This window comes from Triturus cristatus, chromosome 4_1 (genome assembly GCF_964204655.1).
Source record: "Triturus cristatus chromosome 4_1, aTriCri1.1, whole genome shotgun sequence".
NCBI classification, from domain to species: domain Eukaryota; kingdom Metazoa; phylum Chordata; class Amphibia; order Caudata; family Salamandridae; genus Triturus; species Triturus cristatus.
The window spans coordinates 495164616-495190828 of NC_140585.1; the positions used below are offsets into that span (position 1 = coordinate 495164616).

A 26213-nucleotide genomic window follows, 5' to 3' on the forward strand; every position below is an offset into this window, starting at 1 on the left:
GAAATAAAATATGGAGATACTTTGTAGGTCGTTTCTCATTTTGTCTCACAGGAAGTTAATAGTCAACATGGAATTGATACAGCACCACAAACGAAAAGTAACTATTTAAATGGCGAGGTGCCTTATAATACATGGAATTTTCATACACTTTTTCAAAACAATTTTCAAACATGTTGTATTCAGTGTACCCAGAAAGCTGTAAACAATACTTTCAGGAACACAATATCATTGATGTGATCTTCAAAAGCATATCTGGTCAAAAAGCCAAGACAGCATCAGGAATTAGAAGATTTTTTGCATCTTGTCTAATTGCACAGTTTTGTTTCCTTTTTATAAATGAGATTAAGGGGAGAAACGTGGAATTAAATCAAGGTTATTTTGCCCTTAATCTACCTTTAGTGTGACAATATATGGTTCCGAACGTTGACTGGCTCCACTAGCGCAAATGTCCTATCGCAAATCCTTGTTGTGCTCAAGTACTGTTATCAAAGACCGGAAAACTGTAATTTTGATAAGGCACAACACTACAAATCACTAAACCCAGGGCAATCCTTTTCCTCTTGTGGGTGAATAGGGTCTTATTCAGGCAAGAGAAACCAAAGTCTTATGGAGAGAGTGGGACCATAAACACTGCCAGAAATCATACATAAATGTTTGTGTCTATAGAGATTCACTGCGTATCACTGAAACAGTTTAAGCCTGTGGGAGATCACACAGTATTTGCTCAGTGACCAAAACTTGGATTGGCACGAAGGTCTCAAAGTTTGAATCACAGCAAATGAGAAACTACGCACATTTGCAGCTAATGTATACATTTGCCTTGTGGCTCAATTCTCATTCTGGGCACAACTGGACCCACCACTCAAAATAACTTAGATCTGTATGCTTGGAATAATAATGTCAACATCCTAACCAAACTATGCAATATATGTCGTTTTGGATATTAAATATCATAATCAATTCAAACATAACTGAGGTTTTCATCCTTTTACCTAAAAAGCTCTGAATCCCCTCTCAAGCAAGACTTTTGATTTTTGGTACATCATTCTGCAAATATTTACATTTCTGAAGCTAAAAATCTCTCTAAAAAGTTAAGATGTATACTGGTGTGCAAAAGAACTGTGACCTACAGTCACAAATGAAGGTAGATTATTTAGCATAATGACTGGCCAGATAGCCGATAAGATGCTCTACTGTGAAGCTCCTACACCTGCTTAATAAGAAACGGTAAAATCCTGAGACAACACGCTGCATTTATACTGAATTTGAGAGACCGAATACTTTGCTGATATCTGGAAGCAACATTGCTTTGCCGCTTACAAGAAGGTTATTGGAGTGGGTGCAATCCCCATGTGACTACTGCGCCCAACAAGGCAACTGTATGGGCCCACACTGCAATCAGGCAGACCAGCCAGGTTGTGGAGAATCAGATGAGCCCAGGCTCCTCAAAATGGAGCAACCTTGTGCCAAGTGGAGGGAGGTAGGTATTGTGCCGACAGTCTCAGGTGGCTGGAATTGTATACAGTAACTGTATATCTTCTTGTTGTAGGGTGGCCCTATAGTAGGGGCAACACCAGACTGGGTGTTCCTGCGTAGGAGAAGCACCAATCTGCAATGGAAGGCTGAGACATTGTACTAAAATAAATCTGAATGTATGGATGAGCGGTGGTAGTGATATATGTTACTGGCCCAGGACTATGCCTGGGGTAACGGTGGGATCCCTGACTCAATATTTTGGCATATTGTCCCTATATACACCGTGACTGGCTGGTTTTTCCTTTCTGGATAGTGAGGTGGGTGGGACGCTCAGAGGGCACACGTTTTGGCTACTGAGTACTTAACTTATCACGTACCACAGAACACAAGCTCTGAACTGCTGTCTCCAGCTGGGCTGCAATAACCTTTACTGCACAGTTAGAAACTCTCACACTTTGATGAACTCCTTATTTATTAAACAGACAAAGAGAAAACATTGAAGCTTACGCAGTGGTCACTTAATACACAACTCTACATGGTTCAGCGCAGACAGACAGACAGGTGCCCCAATGGCTACAGAAGAGAATGGACAGCACCAGCAATAGCTGACATAGTGTCAGCAATTCAGTTTCAGTGGAGCAATGCATAAAGGAAAAAAAGACGTAACATCATAACTGAAGTCAACTCGTTGAGGCCGGATCCGTGGAAAATAGCAAACAGTGCACACAACAGAAGAAATCGTTGTAATGCTTAAGACAGAAGTTTACACATTGGAAGATGTGATGGATAAAACCACCAAGCTGACCAAAGTCCTAGAGGACAGAGCAACTGCCGCTGAGGAGAGTCTAGATGTAATAAACTCTGGTCCCTAGGACTCCCAGAATGGTGTGAAGGAACATCAGCAGCAAAACGGCTAGAGAATTGGACTCTTCAAACTCTCAAACCACAAGCACTGTTAGCGAAGTTCATCATTGAGTGATTACACAGCTGGAGCCACTCCGCATGCATTAATTACTATGTTCCTAATTTATGGGTATAAAGACTGCATACTGCAAGTGGTACATACAACCAAAGCACCCCACTATGAGAATCATAAAATCACCATATTTCAAGACTACACAGAGAAAGTACAGACATAAAGGAAAACATTTGTTAAAATCAAACAAAAGCTTATTGTTCTGAATATACTTGTTGCTCTACCTAACGTTTGTGGGTGGTTGCTGGTGGGAAGGGCCACTTCTTCAATAGCCCGGATGAGATGCGATCCTGGCTTATAGATGTGGGATAAACTGTCCTAAAGGGGGGGCAGACCGACTCGTCATCGCTCAGGAAGATGCATACTGCGGGGTCAACATAAATCAAGTTTCTGTAGTAGAAGCAGCTCCCCCTCGTCAGAGCAAAGTCTGCCATAGACACTGGTACAGACGGACAGCACAATGGAAGAGGAAGCGCTCAGCTATCCTGGATATTCCCAAACTTCAAGGGATGGTAAGGGCAATGATATAGGCACGAACACAGGACGGTAACAAACTTGTGACAGAATTTGCCCTATGACGTGATACATGCACTACCACATAAGAGAGATCTCAGCCTCATTGTCAGATCCAAAACATGTACCCATTGAAGTATTATGTGTGAGCTGTAATACTTGAGGAAGAGCAAAGGCGTATACCACACTCTGACCCACTCCATTAAATCATTAGGAATTATCCTAGGCTCAAAACTCGACATGGTCAATCACATCAAGAACTCCGCAAAGACTGCCTTAGTCAACCTGAAGATACTTAACAAAATAAAACCATGCATCCCAACAAACGACCTCAAACAAGCCACCCAATCACTGGTGCTATCCAGACTTGACTATGGGAATGCCACCCTCACTGGTACAACAAAATCTCACCTAGCCCCTCCTCAAAACTACTCTCAACGCAGCAGCTAGAATGGTCACTGGAATCAGGAAATACGATCACATCTCACAAGCACTCAGAGAACTAAAATGGCTCCCAATCGAACTGCGAGCCAGATACAGACCTGCCTGCCTCAAACATAAAGCCCTGCACACAGGAAACCCTGAGTATTTGGCTGCCAAACTCAAGAGGGCTGGTCAGACAAGGAACCTCAGGAGCTCCAGCACCCTACTACTCATCCCCATCAAAACAGGCAAACAAAAAACTGCGGCATGGTCCTTCGCCGGAAACGCACCCAAAATCTGGAACACCATCCCAGTCGGTATCAGGACTATTCCGTCCTTCACAAAATAAAAAAAAACATCTTAAAGTCCTTTTCCTCAACCGCTCCCTCACGAATGGATAGCCGCCATCAAAACGCTATACCCTGCTTGTCGTCTCTTCCTGACATTGTAGCTCTAAAACTTACCTCCTGCCTGCTATTCGACCCCCAGCGGCTCCTCCCACCCCTTAATTGGTTCAACCCCAAGACAACGTGCACTCTACGAGGTTATCTCAGGACTCACGGACTACCTCAATGATGCTCAGCACACTTTGTCTTCGGAACCTATTATGTAGAATCCTGCTTTATTGTACCAACCCCAAGACAACGTGCACTCTATGAGGTTATCTCAGGTCTCACGTACTACCTCAATGCTGCTTAGCACACTTGGACTGCCGAACTTATATGTTGAATACTGCTTATTGTATGAATCTTGCTCAAAAACTGTTGTGAAGCGCTCCGATACCCTCGGGTCAGGCTAGCGCCATATAAAACTTCTTAATAAATAAATAAATAGTTATAAAGGCCAACCCAATAAGCCCACAGGGACCTGGGTCTACTTCTAATCACAATGGTCCATTAGGTCATGGCTAGCTCTCAATACCTCTAATAGCTAAAACCAGAATTATTAAGAAGGCCACAGCGGGGGGTCACTCCTTCTCTTATCTGGCGGCCGCTCATCGGAACAAACTGCCTTTAGACCGTCGCCTCACTGAGGACTATATGAAACTTTGAAAGAAGCTGAAAACTCAGCTATTCTCTAAGATTTAATTGCTGACGCCTCACAGTCTATCGCTCAGGTTCCATCTACTGATGTCTCCGGCAGCTCATCATCTTTAGTACAGGTTTTAGCTCTCCTAACGCCATAATATCTCTTGGGATGATTGCTGCGCTCTATAAAAAAACACAAAAAATACACTACAAATCAGGCCCATTATCATTAGTAGTGCCCCAAATGCGCCTCCTCTCTCCACTGCGTGTTCCAGAACCCGACCAGATGGATTGCCATCTAGTTGGATACAGAATTAACTTGATGTGTTCACACTAAGATCCGTTACATGGTGTACTTTTTTCGGACAACAAGTCTTGATGAAATCCTGCAAATAACCTAAGGATCAAAACTACTAGTGGGCCTGCTGGACTCATTGTGCCACAAAATGGAGTAGCACTTGAAAAACATCTCTCAGACCAGCAGGTGTAGTCTGTAGTGAAGTGAAAACTGCCATTTTGACCTGGCAAAATGAACCGATTCCCAGGTCCACACCTTCCTTTTTAATACTTATACGTCACCCCCAAGGTAGGCCCTACTAGCTCATAGGGCAGTGTGCATGGTGTTCAAAAGTTAGGGCATGTGTATTTACGTTTTACATGCTCTGGCAGTGAGAAACCCCTGAATGTTTCCCTATTGTAGGTCCTATCTCTCCCATTTACTAACACTGGGGTACCTTATTACATTTAATAAGAGGTAACTTTAGATTGGGAGCATATAGAGATTTGCAGTTACACTCAAATGAGTTGTAATTTAAAATCCTCTTTAATGGTAAAGTCGGATTTTAAGTCACAATTCTGAAAGTGCCACTTTTAGAATATTGGCATTTTCTTTCCCATCCATCTTTGCCTTCTGCCAGTGTCCTGGGTCACATGACTGTGAACAGCCTGCTGTTAAGGTTTGTGTATTACTTCCAGACAGTGATATAAAGGAGACTTGGGTGTGGACAGGCTGGGCCAACTCGACAGGATAACTAGGTAGGAGTTGTATTCACCCCCACTTATACTTCAAAGGGGATTTGCCTCTAGCGTGCACAAAAGATCCTGACAGGTCTGCCCTACCTTTTGTCACCTCCCCCCTAAACAGTTTGGAGCCTGGGAAGGGGAAGAACTTTCCAGAATTAGATGTGGGGGTAGGACAGTAAATCTCCCCCAATAGAGGCTGGCACCAGGTATAAATATTAGACCAACCGCAGGACCTCACATCACAGCACCTCATAGCATCATCGGAACAGACGCAGCGTGATACAAACAGACTTTGGACCTCGCATTGCAGCACCTCATCGGCGGCTTCTTCAAAACCAATGCAGCTCAACACAACAAGATGCAGAAACTCACATCGCAGCACCTTGAAACTCCTGATCGGCAGCTTCATCGGAAACAACACAGAGTGGTGTAGACGGATGCAGGACCTCGCATATCGGAAATAAAGGGTATAACTACCAGTGGACCGACCTCTGTCCTGTACCCAGCGCACACTTTATTTCAGACGGCCTGAACCTATGATTAGACTGAGTCCAGCATGGCCAGATAACTGCAGTTGACCTTTTCTGCTTCATTGTGCTATTTTCACTGCAGACTTGCAAATTAAATATCTCAGTTTCCAATGATTGGATTTTTATCCTTCTAGTATCATTATTTAGTAAAAGATAAAATTCAAATCTAAAGTTTTCTAAATTGGTTTGGGATTGTCTTGTGTTGCGTTGCGTTTTGAGTTGACTACTGTTTGAATATTGCATAAATACTTTACACGTTGCCTTTAAGTTCATTCTGACTGCTTTGTGTCAAGCTGCCAGAGGGTTAAGTACAGGTTAATTCAGTGGCGTTTTGTGGTTCACCCTGACAAGGATTTTGGATGTTGCCTGAGTGAGGCTTCCACCCCATAACCAATAAACCATTTTCTTACAGAGGTGTAAGGATTCAATAGGATATTATCAGTTGGCTTCATGTGAAGCCCACTTGTAGCATGCGTTGAGACATGGCTATTGGAACACTACAATGGGGTTATTGACTGATTAATTGCATCCAGCAGATGACAACAAAGTTAGTTTCCGGGAAAGAACAAGGGTTGATAATATATATCCAAAATGATGTACAATATATTTTTATTTGAAACAGCAGGGATTTCAGAAAACCATGATTCAAGAAAACCATTTGTTGGCCACCGAGATTGTAAAACAAAGGTAAATTTGGAAAGAACATGTTTTTGCATCCTCTTATTCGAATTACTCTAACAGTGTATTGGTGAGGAAAGAGGTGGGTATTCCCTTGCAAAAACATGAAGTGGTGTCAGGCCCCCATGGAAGAAATGATGTTGCAGTCCATATGGACAGCATTGAAACTTGTTTGGTAAACATTTATACACCTGATACTGATGGCAATTATTTTTGGGTGTGTGAAATAATGCAGTTAACATCTACCTACTTGGGTAACTGATTTATATGGGCAAGAGATCTAAGTTGAGTTAGAAATGGGTACCTTGACAGACAGATCTGCTCCCTACAAGGCAGGTACGAAACCGGAAAAGGAGGCTGAACTGCTGAGACTGATTTGATGGACCTGTGAAGGGCCCGACATCCAATGGACAAATTCTATTTCTATTACTCCCTGTACACATTATTGTAAACTTGGTTCTGTTCAGTGAAGAACAGAGGATCCAGCCAGGTTTGCAAATATACTGTGTATTGATAGATTTTTTGTCCAATAATTCACCTCTGGCCTTTAAGGACTAATATAGGCCAAACATTTCCACATGGCGAATTGGAGTTCAAACAATGCCAGATCAAATCTTTGTTACACATGCTTAAGAATTCACTTATCAGTTATTTCACCTTAATTTGGAGACAGCAGGAAGTACAGCATCAGAATGGGAAGCCTACAGGGTAGAGGTTAGTGGCAAGTGTACATCAAATTATTACGATATAAACACAGCTGGAAAATATACTCAGAGATAGAGAAAAAGCATTGTAAAAGGTGGTACATAGGTTTGACATACTAACATACGATATAGACAAAGATGGGATAGAGAAGTAGATAAGTCAGGTTGAATGTCAGCCTGGTTGCTAAAAGGGAAAAACATTCCCGCACACACAGATTACAGCAAGAAGGTTTTTCCGTTAAGATCCATAGGATAGGAATAGATGAGAAAGGTGGGAAGTGCCTGGCTATTGGATCTAGGCAAATTAACACTATCATTAAGATTAACATATGACCTAAATAGCAGAGATTAGAATACCCACAGAGCTCAGATGGAGGTCTATATCACAAAACAAGGAACTCAAGGAAGCACTCGACAGGTCCAACTTTGGATGGTATTAGAGACCCTATTGAGTCTCTTAAAAAAGACCATCCAACTCGAAAGACAACCACCTCCCCAACAATATTCTTTAATTACTTTGATCCGAAAATAATATTGACTGTTTTAACTACCATGTACAATCAGAGGCGACTAATGTTTATGGTCTGACTACATTGTTAAATTCAGAAGAGGGGTATGCCCTACTGTCACTGAATAATGTACTTTTGATACTATGAGCTGGGAATGGCAATGGGGTTTGGGACGGTTTTCCTCAGGTCGGTCTTACTGCTTTATACCAAACCCATGGTGAGGGTGTAAACTGAGAGGTGGATCTCGAGCTGCTGGAAACTTGAGGTAACACGAAGGGGTTTCCGTTGTCACTCATGCAATTTGCTATTTCTGTAGAGCCCATGTGATGTAGATTGCAACAGATTACGACACAACGAAGAGCTCGGATGGGTTTAATGTATCATATTATGTTGCTCCATGCAGATATGTTGGTCTATTTGAAGGACCCTGCATAGTCGGTTCCCCGCCCTCTCTTAGAACTTTAAAGACTTTTTTATAAAACTTTCTTTATTTGGGTTTAACTAGATAATGAAGTACAAATGAACACACAGTGTTGCCTAATTGCAATCACGTTACAAGTAATCTGTGAAGCATTGCATGTAGGGAGCAACAGGCAAAATTATACACCAGCCTTCGCAGTGTCCAACAATGCAATCATTTATTAGTCCATACGCAGAGCCAGCATTACCTATATTAACATACTACACCCGTAGCAATGTGCAGCCTCTTTCCTCTGGAACTTTAAACGCTTGTGAACATTTCTGCCCTAAAAATAAATTGGAGTAAACCCAAACCTTTCCTCATTGGTGGGCTTATACATACAGAAATACACTTCCTCTGAATCTGGTTTAACCTGGGCAATCAAGAAATCTTAATAGCTGCAGATAAAGGTAACAAATGATGACAATAGTAAATGCTCAATATTGGCAAAATGTTGGCAGGGCTTGGAAACTGAGAAGAATTCTGGAAGGCATTGTCAGTGATAGAAAGATTATCTCTGTTAAAAAATGGTCTTCCTGAGATGCATTTATATCCTGCAGACCTCTATGCTCCTCCTACCATTCAGTATGATTCTGCAACTAGGCTGACTGATTAGCTATCTGGTTTGGGCAAGAAAACACAGTAGAGTTAAATTGGCAGTACTGAAACTCCTTGGCTGAAAGGTAGGATAGCTCTGCTGTATCTGTTTCATTGTCTATGCTGCATCACAGTTACAGCATGCAGTACATTCGTTGGACAATAACAATAAATGGGTAAGTAACTTATTCACTGGAATAATCCTTCATGGTGCTTTGCCAGAAGCATTTATGCTTGGTAAAACACATCAAAGCACCATCGGTTTTTAGTTAGATTAGTGGTAGAATCTGGGAAAGAGTGTTCACTTCAGTACTGAAGAAACTTCCACTAGCCCTGATATGCCACTATGGGCAAATTAACCGTTTAAGGATAGTGATGCAGACATGTCTATAGCTAGATGGCAGGTGCCAAATAGTGGGAGCCGTTTTCCCTAATAATACATTCTTAACATTTGATGAGACGCACAAGAGCTTTGTGATAGGCTATCGCAAATGACACAAACTACAAGGGAGATCCGGAACACATTTCAGCGACACCTGCGGAAATGCCTATAATAACAGCCATATTTAGATTGTTAGGAGATAAAGATTGATCATAAATCTTTAGTGATCTAGGACGGGGAGATACGATTCAAGGCAGAGAACAAAGTTAGAGCGAGCAATTAGCAATGAATTACCCGAATAAAACATCCAAATGTGTAAGATGCAATGAAAATGGGCTGGACGTCTAACATATGATGTGGAAATTCCACTGGGCTTGCTTTTGGGACGGGGTGGAAGACAAATTATAGGAGTTACTCTGCCTTCAAAAGTATGAAGCAATGCCTGTTGGGTATATTCCCCACGGAGGAAAACTATAAAAATGAAAATAAAGGTGGCATCTTTGTATACACTCTTGGCCAAGCGACGCATTGCTTTTCACTGACCACACCCAAGACCCCCTGCATTTTAAAAAAGATAAAGGGGATTGACAGTATGGAACACTGCAGACAAGATAGACCTGAAACACACAAGAAGGTATGAGAAACTGGTGGGGGTGGGGGCGTAGCAGATTGAGTTAAGATGTTTCAAAAATTAATACACCCTGCTAATAATAGAACACCTTAAAGAAAAAAAGCTGATAAGAGGAAAAAGACTGGGTATGTAAAAGGTTTTGTTGACTTGCATTAAGATACTACAAAACGTGTTTGTGTTATTGTCAGCTGATTTAAAAGACAATGGATTACAAAATGTAACTTGATGCACGATTATAGATGTCATTAATTGGGTTGTGCCTGTACTTATCTAAGCTAAAGTTGAAAACGTAATAAAAAGAACTTAAAATAAAAATTATTCAGCAGAATGGCAAATGTAATGGCACACGTATGTGTGGAATAAAAACAACCTCACTGGTGTATCTAAGCATAGCAAAACAAATGTTTTCCTATTGCAAAAAAGAAGTAGATAGACATAACATGTCAGGGTAAAATCACTGGGAAATACTCAATTTATCATTAAGAAATAATCTACTTCACTGCATTGAAGCCTATGTAGCAGAGGGCAGAACTGTTTTTAGCATCATTTATTTGTACATTATATTACTGACTAAAATAAAAATAGAATGTGCTGTTGAAGCAGGATCATATCAAAAAGACCGGGATTTATTTCACTCAAAAACATCAAATTGTATCAATTCTGTAAATATCATAATGGTTTACAGGATCCCCCTTGACTGTCCATTAATTGAAGAAGCAAACCAATAAAACAGCCTCTGGGAAAGCATATGAACACATTGCGTCCACTCATTTCAAGAAAGCCTCTACTTAATTAGAGATCACGCCGATTTATTAACTAATTTGGAAAAGACTGCAAAAGAAGATTAATTGGAACTGTACACAATCGATACATCAGCCCTACATACTATATAGTTAATTTTCTCACTGAAAGGGGCAACATGGAATTGAAAAATCCAATTGAAGGGAATAATGTTTCATTTTATAATATAACTGACCACATGCTGATTTTTCCGATAGGTCCAAGGTACAGCAGTGAGGTCTTCAGCGAACCAGTTGTATTAAAGAAACTGACTGATAAAAGAATCCTTTATAACCCTTCTACTGGCCAGAAAGTAAGGATGCTTCTGCTGTGTAATGACCTCTACGTTCTAGAATAAACGGCCTACTCATCTAAGGAAGTTAACCAATCACTCCAGTTCCCGGAAGCATTTTAAGACCTGGCTGTTCTCAGCTTAGGATGGTTTTCATGTTGTGAGCTGGGAAGACCCAGCTGTAGCAGCCATGTGCAGCATAAATTATCTTAACATAACTTAAATGAGAAGTGCCTCATCTACCGTTACTAGTGCACCATTTACCATATTCATAGATAATTAAGGGTGAAAACAGTGCTTTCTCGACATAATGTATATACAACCACAACAAGAGACATGCGTTCGAATAAGACATACAAGTATCCTTGATTGCTTTTGACAGAAGCCACATAATGGCTGGTAAGTGGATTGAACGGAATAATTATCAGCCCAACAGGAAAAAAGAATAAAAACTGTATTTGTGTCAAGATTTACATTGTAATGTTTTGCCACCAAAAATCTGAAGAACAATTTCATTTTTAATGAATACTAATAAGGCTTTAAAAATATATATTTGAATAAGAGATTACATGTGCCTATACAAGCGAAACGTAAAGGAGATGGTATGCGTATTGAAAATGAATTTGAAAAAAGTATTAAGAACACAAAAAGGTACCTTTAAGTGTATCAACTGCATACATTGTTCCAATATCATAAAACAGGATACTGTCCCTAATCCTAGAAAATAGCGCTCAAATATGACACCATATGTGGCATGGCATTTTGCAGTTATTCGATAAAAGCCCAAACAGTTAAAATCAGACGACGAAAAAGAAGATTAGCAATCATCTAAAAAACATGAATGCACTTCGGGAAGCTCATTTTATGGAGGTGAATCATATTAGCCAAATACAGATTAGAGTTCGATTAAACGAAAAACAGCAAATAAGGATTGTATTTTTTCTGGCTCAATCAATTAAGTACCCATGTAATGTATTTTATAGATTGGTAATGCTGCGAAAGATACCCCATCAATTATCATTCCATTTGACTTGCAAAATATGCAGATAACGTTTGACTGGGGGATGCTATTACCTTTGTATTTTTATAATTAAAAATTCAATAGTTGTTCATATTTTTTTTAAAGAAAAATACAAAGCATTTATACAACATTTTAGAAAAAGCTATATTTTTTACTAGATATCAAAAAACAATATTTTCGAATGAAAAATGAAATTTAAAGAAGAGTATTCAACCGCCATGCCTGAAAATCTGTGCTTATGTAAGAAAGAAAAGGCAAAATGTCCCAAAACGAATGATCATTCAAATGATTAAAGCACAAATGAATACAAGTCCTTTGTATTCAAAGGAGCTCAGGTCAACTCATTAGGAGTTAGTATTGGGGTGCTCGTTGTCTAAACATAACAAAAGCCTGAGGCTGCAGTATCCTGTTACGAATTCCTTGCAATGAATTTCCATCCCGTGCATGCATTGTCGCACCTCTGAAATTGTTTATGTGTTTTGATCAATGTGTATTTATTGATCACCGCAGGACTAAGGCCTGGTGTAGAACGAAAAAAGAGAGAGTGATAGTCAATTATAGGTTTGGGAAATAATTCTTATTAAAAAATGACCGAGTAGTGCTCGTTAAAAATCCACACCACTGTGAAGGGAAAAAGTACCTAAGTGGTGATTAAAATTATGTTGAAGTTTAAGTGAGCTGACCAAGCAAAAATACAAATAAACTTACTGAATCCACTTGGTTGCTGAGCAATGACTTTGTGGTAAGAAAGGTCATCTAGAGATATCTTAATTGTGTGGTGTTATTCTTATAATGCAGTCCTCGTCCCATACTTGTGCTTGCACTATTTCAAAGTGAAATGGAATATTGAATATGAGCTTATTAATTTTGGGCTACCGTACTGGCTATTCATTATTGGGGTTATGTTTTCTATTATTTCAAAGCAATTACTGTTTTTTTTATATATTGATGTCACCTATTGCTCCATTTTGTTTAGCAGTTTGGGTGATTTGTAGGAATGTGACTTTACCTCTTTTGCCTGTTTTGTTCAGAGTTAGTAAATTTTGCATAGTGCATTACACAAATATAATCACTCCTTCAAAACAAAAAGCGAGCACTAGGGAGGTAGGCGGAACTGCATCTTTTCCACGCATCAGGAAAGACATACATTTGTTTTGTTCATGTGTTGGTGTTATTTTCATTCTAAATCATATTTGCTTTATAACATGAACATTTTGCAGTTGGACAGAACTATATTTTCTTGGAACAGGCCCAACTAGGCCTCAATTTGGCCTCGATTCTATCTTGGATTTAAAAATAAATAGGTTTTTATTTCTCATTGACATGGCATGCAGTAAAACATGCACTAATACTCTATGTTGACGAGGTTCTAGGAGAGCCTTGGAGGAAGTTCTTTAGGTAAATTGTTGCTCTCCAAGGTCTCTTCTTCCTTTCTCACTGTAGGCCTATTCATTCATAAGGCTGCTATTGCTTATGTAATCAGATTTGTGCGAACATGTCCAATCTCTTATGGTCAGAGGATAGTTATTATTATTCATTTAGAGGGATAGTTCTAGGATGTTTTATATGACATTTTTGTAATTCTGTCTTCTGATTTGATGATGTTTTGATATATTTGCTCACCCTATTTTGACCGTGTGATTTCTATTGCTTTATATGATTAATTTCTCTATAATAAAAAGATATGTTTTAAGTGGAGCCAAAAGATCTTTGGTTTCTTCCCCAAACTTCTATTGATGCTGTACGATTTTCAATTGATGTACTACTACTATTGATCTGAACCATATTCTGGCCTTTGACTATTTCCATGCTGCATCTATTTTAATTGTTTACTAAGCTTTATATGTATGACTAAAATATTATGCATCTTGATTGACTTGATATACTTTTGCTTTCTATATTGCACTTCAATATTTTAATAAACCTTCATAGTTTCTAAATTACTGATCTCGATCCTCTTTGAGCCATGGCTGATTCTTATTGATTGCCATTTAAAATTCTATTTTGAATATTATCTTCATATATTCTTAGGACACCATTCCTGACCTCGAATTAGATACTTTATTTCTAATATGTCAGATTACCAGAAATAGCGCTAGCACATACAACACAAGCCACTGTGTTTTCGAATGCATTAAAGAAAAGTAGTAATACTAACCTCATAAAAAAGGTTGGGACGATTAAAAGATGCAGTGAAAGTAATGCTTTTCTTCACATACAAAATATTTTGAACATCCTTCAGAATGCTACTTGTAGCAGTTGCAGTCAGGCCAATCAGAGATGCTGAAGGAAACAGGCGCTTCAGTATGCCGAGCAATTTATAGTCTAAAGGATACAAACAAAACTCCTATTACTTTGCTGTGTCAGAGAATGTTCCACTTTTAAGTCAAATATGCATGTTAATCATATAAAAATAAAAAGAAATACCAGGCCTGAAGTCATGTCCCCACTGGCTGCAGCAATGCACCTCATCTACGGCGACACGAGTGAGCCTACCGGCTTCGTGAGCCTTCTCCAGTTTAGACATAAACATTTTACTTTTGGCAATTTTTTCTGGGGTAACGTAGATGAGCTTCAGCTTGGAACTTTTATCTATCATTTCATTGTGAACCCATTTCACATGCTCCTATGAAAAAAGCAAAATAAAAATTGTCAAACGATTTAAAACAAATCTGTTTTCAAATCCAAATGGGGTTCATTTGTTAAATTCCAGTTTTTCAAGTGAGAACAGAAAGAGATTAGGATTGACATACAGTAAAAACGTTTAAAAATGCAGTGGCAGATCAGAAAAACGCATGGTGTCCAGCTGCACCAACTTGACGAAAGAAGAACATCAGGTTTTCCTTTAGGAGTATAAAACAATGAGGTTTGGGGAGTCATCCTTATGGACATGGAAGGTACTTCTAAAACAATGTTTCCTATTTTATAAAAAAAGGGAAGCACTACGCAAGTAGTAGCCTCAAAGCAACTACTAAATAAAGCAACCCACATGGGCAGTCATGTCCTTGTCTGGTTACCAGCAATATTTAGGATTCTACTGGATTCTTGTAAGGCCCAACCATTATCGGGCCACTGGTGAGATCTTAAACTTGAGGGATTCTAATCCACAGCCATTTTCTCTTTCTGAAACAAACTCACCAACTGAATAAATGATTTAGACCTACTATTAAAACGCCCAAGGTTTTAAAATGGCATGCTGTTGGAGATCTGCCAAACTCACACAATTCTAGAAGAGCATACTATTGGAGATCTTTGACAAACTAGTATATGTGTGTAAGTACAAGAACATACCAGAACAAAATAATCATTTTATATTTTAGAGGATGACAAAATCTCCATAAGGAATGGAATAGGCGACCGAAAAAATGTATAGACATTTAGGAATAATTTACTTCAAAATTAATCCAAAGATCAATATAGTTTAGCAGCTGCAGATGTGCATGACCCATAAGATACATTGATTTAGTCAAGAAGTGATACAGTACGCATGGATCTCTTGCTAGTCTCACGGTCCAACTGGAAAGATAAAGCACCTAAAACAAATGCCAGGAAATGTCTAGGAAACCAATGCCTGGCTAAAGTTGTTGCAAAGTGTACCTCTCTAACCAATATATCCCTTACAGAGACCAAACCCCCTACAGAGCTATCAGCCCCAGTCTGCTATAATTGAATTATGCCTTAGGATAAAAGGGCTGGAAAATACTCAAGCTGCCCAAATCAAATATCACTTTGAATAACACGTTTTATTTGGAGTCTATCAGTCATGTTTCATGTTGTGAAACGGGACAGAGACGCCCATATACATGCAATGGAAAAATGGACAAAAACAGCCATCATGGGCAAATCATGAGTTTTATAGCAGCTCGACCTCAGGCCTAGTATGGCGATGTGGGCATATACACTAAACAAATGCTTTGCACTAATTAAAAAATGAATGATTAAAAACTGTCTCTGGTCGAAGGAAAATAAAAAGTGCTATTGCTGATTTACGGCTAACAAATACGTTACACGCTCAACTCCAACTACCCATGAAAGTGGGAAAGCATCGGAGAAAAGTTTACAAAAAAGGGTTTAGCCATCGAGTCAAGTTAACCAAGAGATATTTTACATTTATGTATTTTTAGCAAAGCTTGAGCCATTGATGCTGTATAATAATGGCTCAAGGGGCATTGCAACCACTGCCAGTTCTTTGCCAGATTACACTGGTTGTCAATTGCTGCCACGGTTACATTCAAAGTACCAATACTTTTAAAAGTATGTTTAGTCAGCCTCTCACTCATGGTATTGTCAGGGAACTTTGGAAATGACATTTTCACAAGACCACCCAAATGAACTTTTCAAAATGAGTTAACAGTTCAATCATTTAAAAAGAGTAACGTTAGACCCCGATCTTTTGTTTCTTTTGCCTCTCAAAAAAGCAACGTGGACATGAGAAGACGCAAATTACTTTATGCTGACATGAAATGGAAAAACCTGCAATTAGAAAACGGTAAACAATAAAATAAAAATAAGAAGAAATATATTTTCCTTTTGTAATTACAAAATGTAAAGGTGTTTGAATCCTGTTTCTGGAGAGAACAAATAATGTAATTTAATCTCTTTCAGAGCTCCTACAACCTTATATTAAGCAAAAACAGCATTCCTTTACAAACTAAGCAACAGTACATAAAGCCGTTGACAACAACCTAATAAACCAGCTCTGGGAACATAAAAATAGGTGGAAAAGCACTTTCATTCGCAGCAGCTGTAAAATCTAATGGTTATTATAACAGGACTAGCGCAGGGATGCAAGAGTGGGTTGCAAAAAAAGAACAAGCAGTGGCAGACCAATAGGTTTGGCTTTTTGATAGGTCAACAGTAGGAATAGTAATACTTAGGCAACTTTGTGTTGCTCCAAGCTTTAGAAGAAAGAAAATATCCCAATAAGCAGACTCTTGGGTACAACAATAAAGAAGCAAAGAAGGGCAAATTTGTTGAACAAGCTGTATTAGCAGAGCTAAGCTGCAGCCTCATAGAACAGTGGCATAAAAGGAACTAGAAGATGGTTTTAGTCATGTAAGCGATGAACTTACAAGGCTGTAACTGGCAAAATATTACATATTAGATACTTTTGACAAAGGACTTGTATTTTCATTTCTGCTGCCAGAACACTTATGTGCATGTGTGTCTTTACTTTGTGAACACAAAATGGTAAATCCAATAACATGCTCTCAAGAAAGCAAAGAAACGTAGAAGGACGATTAGTGAATAGCCTTTACCTGTCATAAAGATAATTAATACTGTGCTTCTTAAACCAAAAAAGCCATAAACCAGCAATTAAAATGTAATCTTGTCAGTAAACAAATATATCAAAGAATTTCTACAGGGTCTGAACTAAAGGCTACACATCATCACATGATGTTTTTGAAGTCTAAGGAAAGAACTACTTGAGTACTATCACTAATGGGAAAACAAAAGGGACAATGTAACAATATACCAAAAGGCATGGCCTTCATAGACAGCCCATTCAAGCAATGGAAAACCATGAAATCCCATGAATACCAATAGCAGAATTGGGCTGACTCGAGCTAACTTTCTCTGTACTACATGAACTTTTTTAAAGTGTGGGGAACATACAGTTGCCCAGATTTCTGAAGTGGTATGTAGAGGGAACAAAAAAAGGGGGACAATGTACAGCAAGGAATGAGGGAGTGTTGGTCTACAGAAAGGCAATATTACCAGATCAGTCTACAGAAAGGCAAGATTACTAGATCATGGGACTGGACTGACATTAAAGCAAAGTTACATGCAACAAAAAGGACAAGTTTTTATTATGTGGCAACTACCATTGTCACTGCTATTTCAGAGGTGTATTTAGTGAAAAGATGAACCTGCAAGTTTTAGACCGTTGGTTTTCAAAGCAAATTAAACCATTTTTAACCTACGGCTTACGAGCATCTTCATTTAATATGCCATATTGTCTTCTTTGACTGGCTGCAAAGGCATATCAATTCTTCCACGTTCTTACACATCATTAACACCCACAGCAGTTTATGCTGCCCACCTCTTCTGTACAGAACTCACTTTGAATAGTTGATATAATCTTCTAAACTACTGTCCTGCAAGTATAAGCTTATTTAGCTGAGAACATACAAGTAATAATGAATTTTATCACCATTAGCAGTTCTCTATTACTCTAAGCTAGAAGTTAACAATCTTTACCTCTTTCCTCAAGGAACCTTCACACATCTGCCTGCCCCTTTTGTTTGCATAGGAGTTGTGGCAATAGCAGAGGCATGACAAAGGGCACGATATGGAGCAAATGCTGAAATAATGACTGCTTCTCTATGTGGTCACAGATTTTACACCATTGTTTAGCAGGCAGGTATAAATCAAAAGAGACCGCTAAGGAGGAAACGACCGAAAGACCCACTAACCTTACTGCTGGAAGCATTCAATGAGGTAGCAGAAACTCCCAGCTGCTCCAGGACCATCAGCTGATCTTCCATCAGCGACACCAGAGGACAGATCACAAGAGTGAAACCTGGAAAACAAGGAATTGTTTGATTTAAAATGTTCTACAATTTTAGTGGTCATAATGAAGATTTCATTAGATTTATCAAAGGTATTCTTGAATCTATAACTATTAAAGAACTTGAAAAATAAACTTTAGTCAATTTACCTCCCTTGTGCTGAACTGGATGATACAGCAATCGATTTTTGGATGATTCTCGGAAGTATCATGATTCTGAGCACCTTACAATAATTCATACCAAACTAAACCACGGGTCTAGATTTACTTGCACCGCTGACTAAGTAGTGAAAAAACAGCTATCTGAGAAAAAATACAACTGCGGCCATGTTCAGATGTTCTCAATAGTCGGTTTTGTTTCAATACAGGCAAATACTCCCAGATTAACAGAAAAGTAGAAACATATTCCTGATTCACCTCAGCTTTGTAAGAACAATCACTGGCAAAGCCAGCAGGTCTTTCTATATTTAAAAGCACATTTGCATGTCACTGAAAAGCTGCAATCACACTTTCTGGATAAAGAACTTAAGGCTGTTACTAGATGCCCGACTCAGAAGTGCTTGTGTTAAAAGAAGATGGAGTCTCAGTTCCCCAACTTCTTTATTCAATCCAGTAACACCACCAACAGGAGAACTGCAAGAATGATCTCAGTCTCCAACGGACTACAATAGGACATCACTCCATGGAGACTGTGAGCATTCTTGAAACGAGCTGTGCAGGTGCACTTAAAGGGGCTGTGCAATAACCACAACAGCTTACTGTAGTAGGTTACAGTACTTAGGCTATTAATATAGGTCACTTGATAATGCCAAATGCTTGTTTAGTCGTTTATTTTTTCAAAGTGAAAGCTTTCACTGCTTTCCAATTACCCTGCAAAAAAGGTTTATTTGAGGGGAACATCTTCCAAAATTGCAGCATTTCATATAGACGTGTAGTTTCTTAACTATGTTTTGCACCTTAGCAAACATGTTATGCTAAAACAAAAAAGAAAAGAAAAACAACAGGTGTAGTGGGCAAGTGTATTGGTTTGCAGATGTGAAGATTTTGAACCAGATGGCCTTATGTGCAGTCTCAAGCTATTCACTTCTGTAAATGATATGACATAAATCAATGTATTTTCTTATGGGGCAGATATAAGACTCTTCGCAAGAACCTTCAGCTAGTGTTGGCCACAGGGTCTTGCCTCTGGCCCTGCCTTCCCTCAGCTCTCTACTGGGGTTGACCAAATGGTCTGTGCCCAGCCTACCGCAGGCAGCCAACTCCTGCTATGCACAGTCTTTAGTTGCACCAAACCCAGTACGGGTGGCCTACTCCAGCTCCACCTGGGAATTGCCTGAAGAGCATGGCCTTAGGCTAAGCTTTGTCCTTTATTTTTCAGGACTTGTGCTTCCCATCCCTTTGAGACGTGCACCCTGTGTTAAAATGAAGGATGCCACATAGACAAGTCATGTAGTTAAAGTTTATGGTTATATTCTTCAGGTTACAGTTTCAGTTACAAGTTACTGGACGATGGTAAGATCCCCATTATGCCCCACCAGGAGCAGCCTCCTTGCTGCTCAGTCCATCCACTCCAACTGATCCTTCTTCAAGCACAAACACCCACAGCATTCCAATGACCTCACCATTGGCTGAACAAGTAGATTACAACACCCGGTTTGCGGTCTCCAACTGGGACTTGTGCACCTCAAACCAGATGCTGGGGACCAAACATTTTTCTCTCTCTCTTTTTTTTTTTTAACAACTACAAAAAAATCAGAGGAATCCTTTGGAGCCAGTCCCACATACACCTGGGGATCAGGATGTACTCACCATGCCCATTTTTCACGAGGTGGGACTGAGTATCCTATATCCTGTAATTGTGGGCGCAACATTTTTGTCTAAGTCAAGGGCAGCCAATATTGATGTTTCAGTTTTGTGGATCCAGCTGCATAGCCATTCAAATGGGAGTATTTTTTTTTCCATTTTGGATTCGCAGAGGTCCAAAAAAAAAAAACGGTTTTACGGAACTCTATGAAATGGTCATGATAGCTTTAAAATGTAAACTCTTCATACCCAACTCGGGCCATTTTATAAAAGGTAATTTCTTAAAGACTATTGAACCACTGAATACATTTAATCAAATAAGTTAAGGCAAATCCTTGAGTATACTTTTAAAGACTTCTGGCATAATTTCAATCAGCATTTTTTTAGGTATCAAGGAATCCTAGGGAAGGTAAAATGGGAAATGTCACTATCGGTAATTCACCCTCCCAACCCATGGCCCCCTACCCCCGTTATGCACCCCCGATGGATCTTGACAAAACTTGCCATTAACATCACAAAAGAGTTATATATTTTTCATGTTTCATGCAGATTTGTTGATGGCACCAAAGTTATTAGCAAAACAAAATATGCTTTTCAAATGAAAAGTATGACCTAACCATTACTACACAGGCGCTGCCAGAGTATGATGAAACTTAAAGTCCTGCAAAGTCCACGCTCAGGGGCTGCATGTCATCTTCCTCAGGCGAGTAGCCATCGTGCTGCAACAAAAATGTTTTTCCAAAACTTGTGGCTGCATTCGTGTGAGTTGTTGAATTTTAGAAATGTTAATGTTTGTTTGCCATGACATCAATCAATCGGCCACAGTGATTGCACAGTCCCCTCTTCAAACGTTTTCACTAGTTTCAGTACCTCAGGAAGAAATGGGTGTCAGCCATCAGAACAGGTGCAAGGCAATATATCTGCTGCAGCAGGAAGGACAATGATTTTATCAAGACAAAGCGCATTGCAAGTTGATCAAGCAAGCGAAGGTGAGGCGCTAGTTTAATTTGCATGGCTCATGTTTTCAGGAGCAGGTGGGCAACTTTTAAAAACATTCTCTTCCTGATCAAACAGCAAAATAGTACGAAATTCAATAGCAGTGTCTTTAATATGTAAGGAATATGCTACTTACCAGTATGCATCTGTTCTTGGCATGTAGAGCTGCAGAGTTGTACACTTAGCATAGATCGCCATCTGGTGTTGGGCCCGGATGTTTGCAGTTTGTTTTTCTTCTTGGACAGTCTTTGGAAGTCACGAGTTTGGTGACTCCTCCTTCGGTCCGTACTGCGCATGGGCTTCGGCTCCATCCTCAGATTGTTTTTCGCCAACAGGGAAATGATGGAGCTTGGTAATCACAGTGAGAAACCCATGTGTGTAGTATCTAAATAAGATGTACTGGAACAGATACAGGTAGCCGGGGAGGCGGGTGGGCGTGTACAACTCTGCAGCTCTACATGCCAAGAACAGATGCATACTGGTAAGTAGCATATTCCGTTCGAGGCATATGAGCTGCAGATTGTACACTTAGCATAGATTATATAGCAGTACCCAACCCTAGCGGCGACCACCGGTATCCGTTGCAGTGGTTTGAAATAGTGTCTTTAGTACAGCCTGGCCCACTCTAGCTTGCTGCTTGGAATGCACATCTACACAGTAATGTTTTGTGAAGGTGTGCGGTGTAGACCATGTGGCTGCTTTGCAGATGTCATCTAAGGGTATATTCCCTAGAAAGGCCATAGAAGCCCCTAACTTTCTTGTAGAATGGGCTTTAGGCGGAAGAGATAATGTTCTTTTAGCCTTTTGGTAGCAAATCTGTATGCATTTTACAATCCACCTAGCTATCCCTGATTTAGAAATGGGGTTGCCTTTATGTGATGGAGAGAAGGAGACGAACAATTGTTTAGTCTTCCTGAAGGGTTGCGTTGTTTGTATGTAGTATAGCAAGGCCCTTTTTACATCGAGTGTATGTAAGGCTCTTTCTGCAACAGATTGAGGTTGCGAGAAGAAGACAGGTAATTCCACCGATTGATTGAGATGGAAGGGGGAAATGACCTTGGGCAGGAACTTCGGATTTGTGCGAAGTATGACCTTGCTGTGATGTATTTGTATGAAGGGTTCCTGTATAGTGAACGCTTGTATTTCACCAACCCTTCTAAGGGAAGTGATAGCTACGAGAAAAGCTGTTTTCCAGGTGAGAAACTGTAGCTCGCATTTATGCATTGGTTCGAAGGGCGGACCCATTAGTCGTGTAAGAACTAAATTTAGATTCCATACAGGGGAAGGTGGTGCCCTGGGAGGAATTACTCGTTTAAGGCCTTCCATGAAGACTTTAATAGCGGGCACTCTGAAGAGAGATAAATGCTGTCTGTTTTGTAGATAAGCAGCGATCGCTGCTAGGTGTAGGCGTATGGATGAATATGCCAGGTTACACCTGTGAAGATGGAGCAGATAGCATATGATGTGCTGTATGGATGCATCTAAAGGGTTGATTGTATTGTTACGGCAGTAAATAACAAATCTTTTCCACTTTGCGGCATAACATGCTCTAGTGGTAGGGCGTCTGGCTTCCATGATGATGTTCATGCAATCAGGGGGAAGGTTAAGGTATCCGAATTCTAGGATTTCAGGAGCCAGATCGCCAGGTTGAGCTGAGCTGGGTCCGGGTGCCTGATTTCTCCATGGTTCTGGGTTAGGAGGCATGGGGATAGGTGCAGTTTTTGATGTGGTACCACTGATAGTTGTAGTAGCGTGGTGTACCACGGCTGCCTGGCCCACGTCGGAGCTACCAGAATGAGTGTGAGGGAGTGCTGTTGTAGCTTCCTGACCACTAATGGAATTAGTGGGAGAGGTGGAAAGGCGTATGCAAATCTGCCTGACCAGTTCATCCATATCGCATTGCCCTTGGATAATGGGTGTGGGTATCTGGCGGCGAAGCTTGGGCATTTTTTGTTTTCGTGGGTGGCGAAGAGGTCTATCTGAGGGTGCCCCCACTGTTGGAAGAATGGGTGAAGAACTTGTGGATGCAGTTCCCATTCGTGTAGTTGTTACGTTTGTCTGCTGAGCAGATCTGCCATGGTGTTTTGTACGCCTGGAACGTGTTGTGCCAGGAGAAAGATGTTTTGGGGAATTGCCCATCTCCATATGCTCTGGGCTAAGCGGGAGAGCTGGGGAGAGTGTGTCCCCCCCTGTTTTTGGATATAATACATTGCAGTCATGTTGTCTGTGCGAATGAGGACTGCTTTGCCCGAAATCTGTTTTTGGAAAGATTTTAGGGCTAGAAAGATCGCCAAGAGCTCCAGATGGTTGATGTGGAGCAATTTTTGCTGTGGCGTCCATAGACCTTGCATTGTGAGGTGTAGGAGGTGCGCTCCCCAGCCGGAGAGCGATGCGTCCGCTGTTAGAATCACCTGAGGAACCGGGTCCAGGAACGGCCGCCCTTTGGAAAGGTTTGTGGTGTTCCACCACTGCAGAGAGTGATGTGTGCGGCCGTCCACCAACACCAGATCCGTCAGCTGACCCTGGGCCTGGTTCCACTGTTGTGCTAGGCACTCTTGAAGTGGACGCATGTGTAGTCTTGCATGGGGCACTATAAAGATGCAAGACGCCATCATTCCTATGAGCTTCATGAACACTCTTGCTGGAAGAGAGTGTTGGGGAAGGAATGTTTTGCGTAAGGCTTGAATGCTTGTGATTCTGGCTGTGTTTGGATAGGCAATACCTTTGGAGGTGTCTATAGTGGCCCCGAGATATTGCTTTGTGTGAGATGGTATGAGGTGGGACTTTTGGTAGTTCACCGTGAAGCCTAGCTGGTGGAGCAGTTGGATGGTGCTGTTTGTATGCTGCACGCATTGGTGGTAAGACGCGGCTTTTATCAGCCAGTCGTCTAAGTAAGGGAAGACGTGAATGTGTTGACGTCTGAGGTGTGCTGCTACTACCGCTAGGCATTTGGTAAACACCCGTGGTGCGGTGGTGACCCCGAAGGGGAGAACCGTGAATTGGTAATGTTGCCCGTCCACCACGAACCTGAGGTATTTCCTGTGAGAGGGGTGTATTGGAATGTGAAAGTATGCGTCTTTCAGATCCAAGGTTGTGAGAAAGTCTCCCTGACAGAGGAGCGGGAGGACTTGTTGTAGGGTGACCATATGGAAATGGTCTGAATGTATGTAGGCATTTAGAGGCCGGAGGTCCAGAATGGGCCTGAGGGTACCGTCTTTCTTTGGTATTAGGAAATATAGGGAGTAAACCCCTAGACTTTGCTGATTGATGGGGACCTGCTCTATAGCGTGTTTTTGGAGGAGGGAGAGTACCTCCTGTTTGAGCAGTGTGGAATGTTCTTGAGACATTGGACGGTGCCTTGGTGGGATATTGGGCGGGGTAGATGTTAGCTCGAGACAGTACCCTGACCGAATGATTTGGGTCACCCATTTGTCCGATGTTATGGACTCCCATGCGTGGATAAAGTTTTGTAGTCTGCCCCCGACCGGAGTGGAATGGTCTGGGGGGAGCGGAGGGAAGTCATTGTGTGGGCGGGGTGGCAGAACGGGTGTTGTTAGTTTTGCCCCTGCCCTTATTGTTGTTGCCTCTGTAACCACCTCTTTGGTTGCCCTTTGAAAAGGTATTTTGAGGGGGGGATTTGTAGGAGGTAAAGGTGCTATCGGTGGAGAAGCCTCTGCCTGTGCCACGAAAGGAGGAGCGTCGAAAGGAACGTTTAGAGGCTTGTGTTTGGAGTGCCCCCATAGACTTTGCTGTGTCTGTGTCCTTTTTCATCTTTTCCAACGCTTCGTCTACCTTGGGCCCAAAGAGAGTTTGTTGGTCAAAGGGGTGATTGAGTATGGACGCCTGGACTTCAGGCTTAAACCCTGAGATCCTGAGCCAGGCATGGCGACGAAGCAGGACACTGGTATTTATGGCTCTAGAAGCAGTGTCGGCTGCATCGAGGGCACATTTAATGAAGGTGTTTGTAATGAGTTTACCCTCCTGTATTAGCTCATGAGCCCTATGCTTGTGTTTCTCGGGGAGGTGCTGCATAAGAGCCTCAAGTTCGTCGTAGTGTGCTCTGTCATAGCACGCAAGTAGCGCTTGTGTGTTTGCAATGCGCCACATGTTTGCAGCTTGAGAGGCGGTGCGCTTGCCAGACGCGTCTAGGAGTTTGGATTCCTTGTCTGGCAGTGGGGCTTCTCCTGAGGACTGGGAGTTAGCCCGCTTTCTAGCTGTAGAGACAACTAGGGAATCTAAGGGAGCAGGGCCCTTAATGTATGCAGGGTCTGTGGGTGCCGCCTTATACTTTTTCTCTATTCTAGGGTTTAGTACCCTGGCCCTGACAGGGTCTTTGAACACCTCTGCGGCATGCTTGGTGACACCCTTAAGCATGGGTAAGATAGAGGTGGATTTGTCCTGTATGTCGAATGTATCCAGTAAGAAGTCGTCTTCCACTGGTTCAGTGTGCATGTCCACCCCATGGTAGTGTGCTGCTCTCTGCACTAAATGATGGAACCCTAAGGAGTCCTCTGGAGGAGACGGCCTGGATGGGTATAGGTCGTCCTGAGGAATATCGGGTACATCAGGGTTATTGTAATCCTCCCACGGGTCTGGGGTCCCTGGTGGAGTGGGATCCATTGGGGCGTCCGCCGGATAATTGTCCGGGTCCCCATCATCCGGATCTGGGGACGGGGCCGGAGAGTAGTGAGGTAAAGGTGGCGGAGACCTGGGAGGGGGAGGGGGTGGAGGAGGTGGAGGAGGTAGGGGAGGTGGTAGTGGGGAGGGCACTCTGAGGGGAGAAGTAGCAGAGTCCTTCCGTTTGGGTGGTGGAGGAGGAGCCGGAGTATCAAGGCGTCTTTTCTTGATAATTAAAGTCAATAGTCCAGTCTTTGGATCTT

At 41.3% G+C, this 26213-nt stretch overlaps 1 protein-coding gene across 2 annotated transcripts in view; it reads right to left on the reverse strand.

Moving 5' to 3' along the window:
- The window catches only part of RECQL (RecQ like helicase), a 275541-nt gene that overhangs the window by 85556 nt on the left and 163772 nt on the right, over positions 1-26213 (reverse strand). For both annotated transcript variants that reach the window (XM_085652722.1, XM_085652721.1), the window contains exons 5-7: positions 18440-18546; positions 14451-14649; positions 14182-14348 (exon numbers count right to left, since the gene is read on the reverse strand). In XM_085652722.1, the coding sequence (XP_085508848.1) occupies positions 14182-14348; positions 14451-14649; positions 18440-18546 (473 nt within the window). The remainder of the gene's footprint in view (positions 1-14181; positions 14349-14450; positions 14650-18439; positions 18547-26213) is intronic.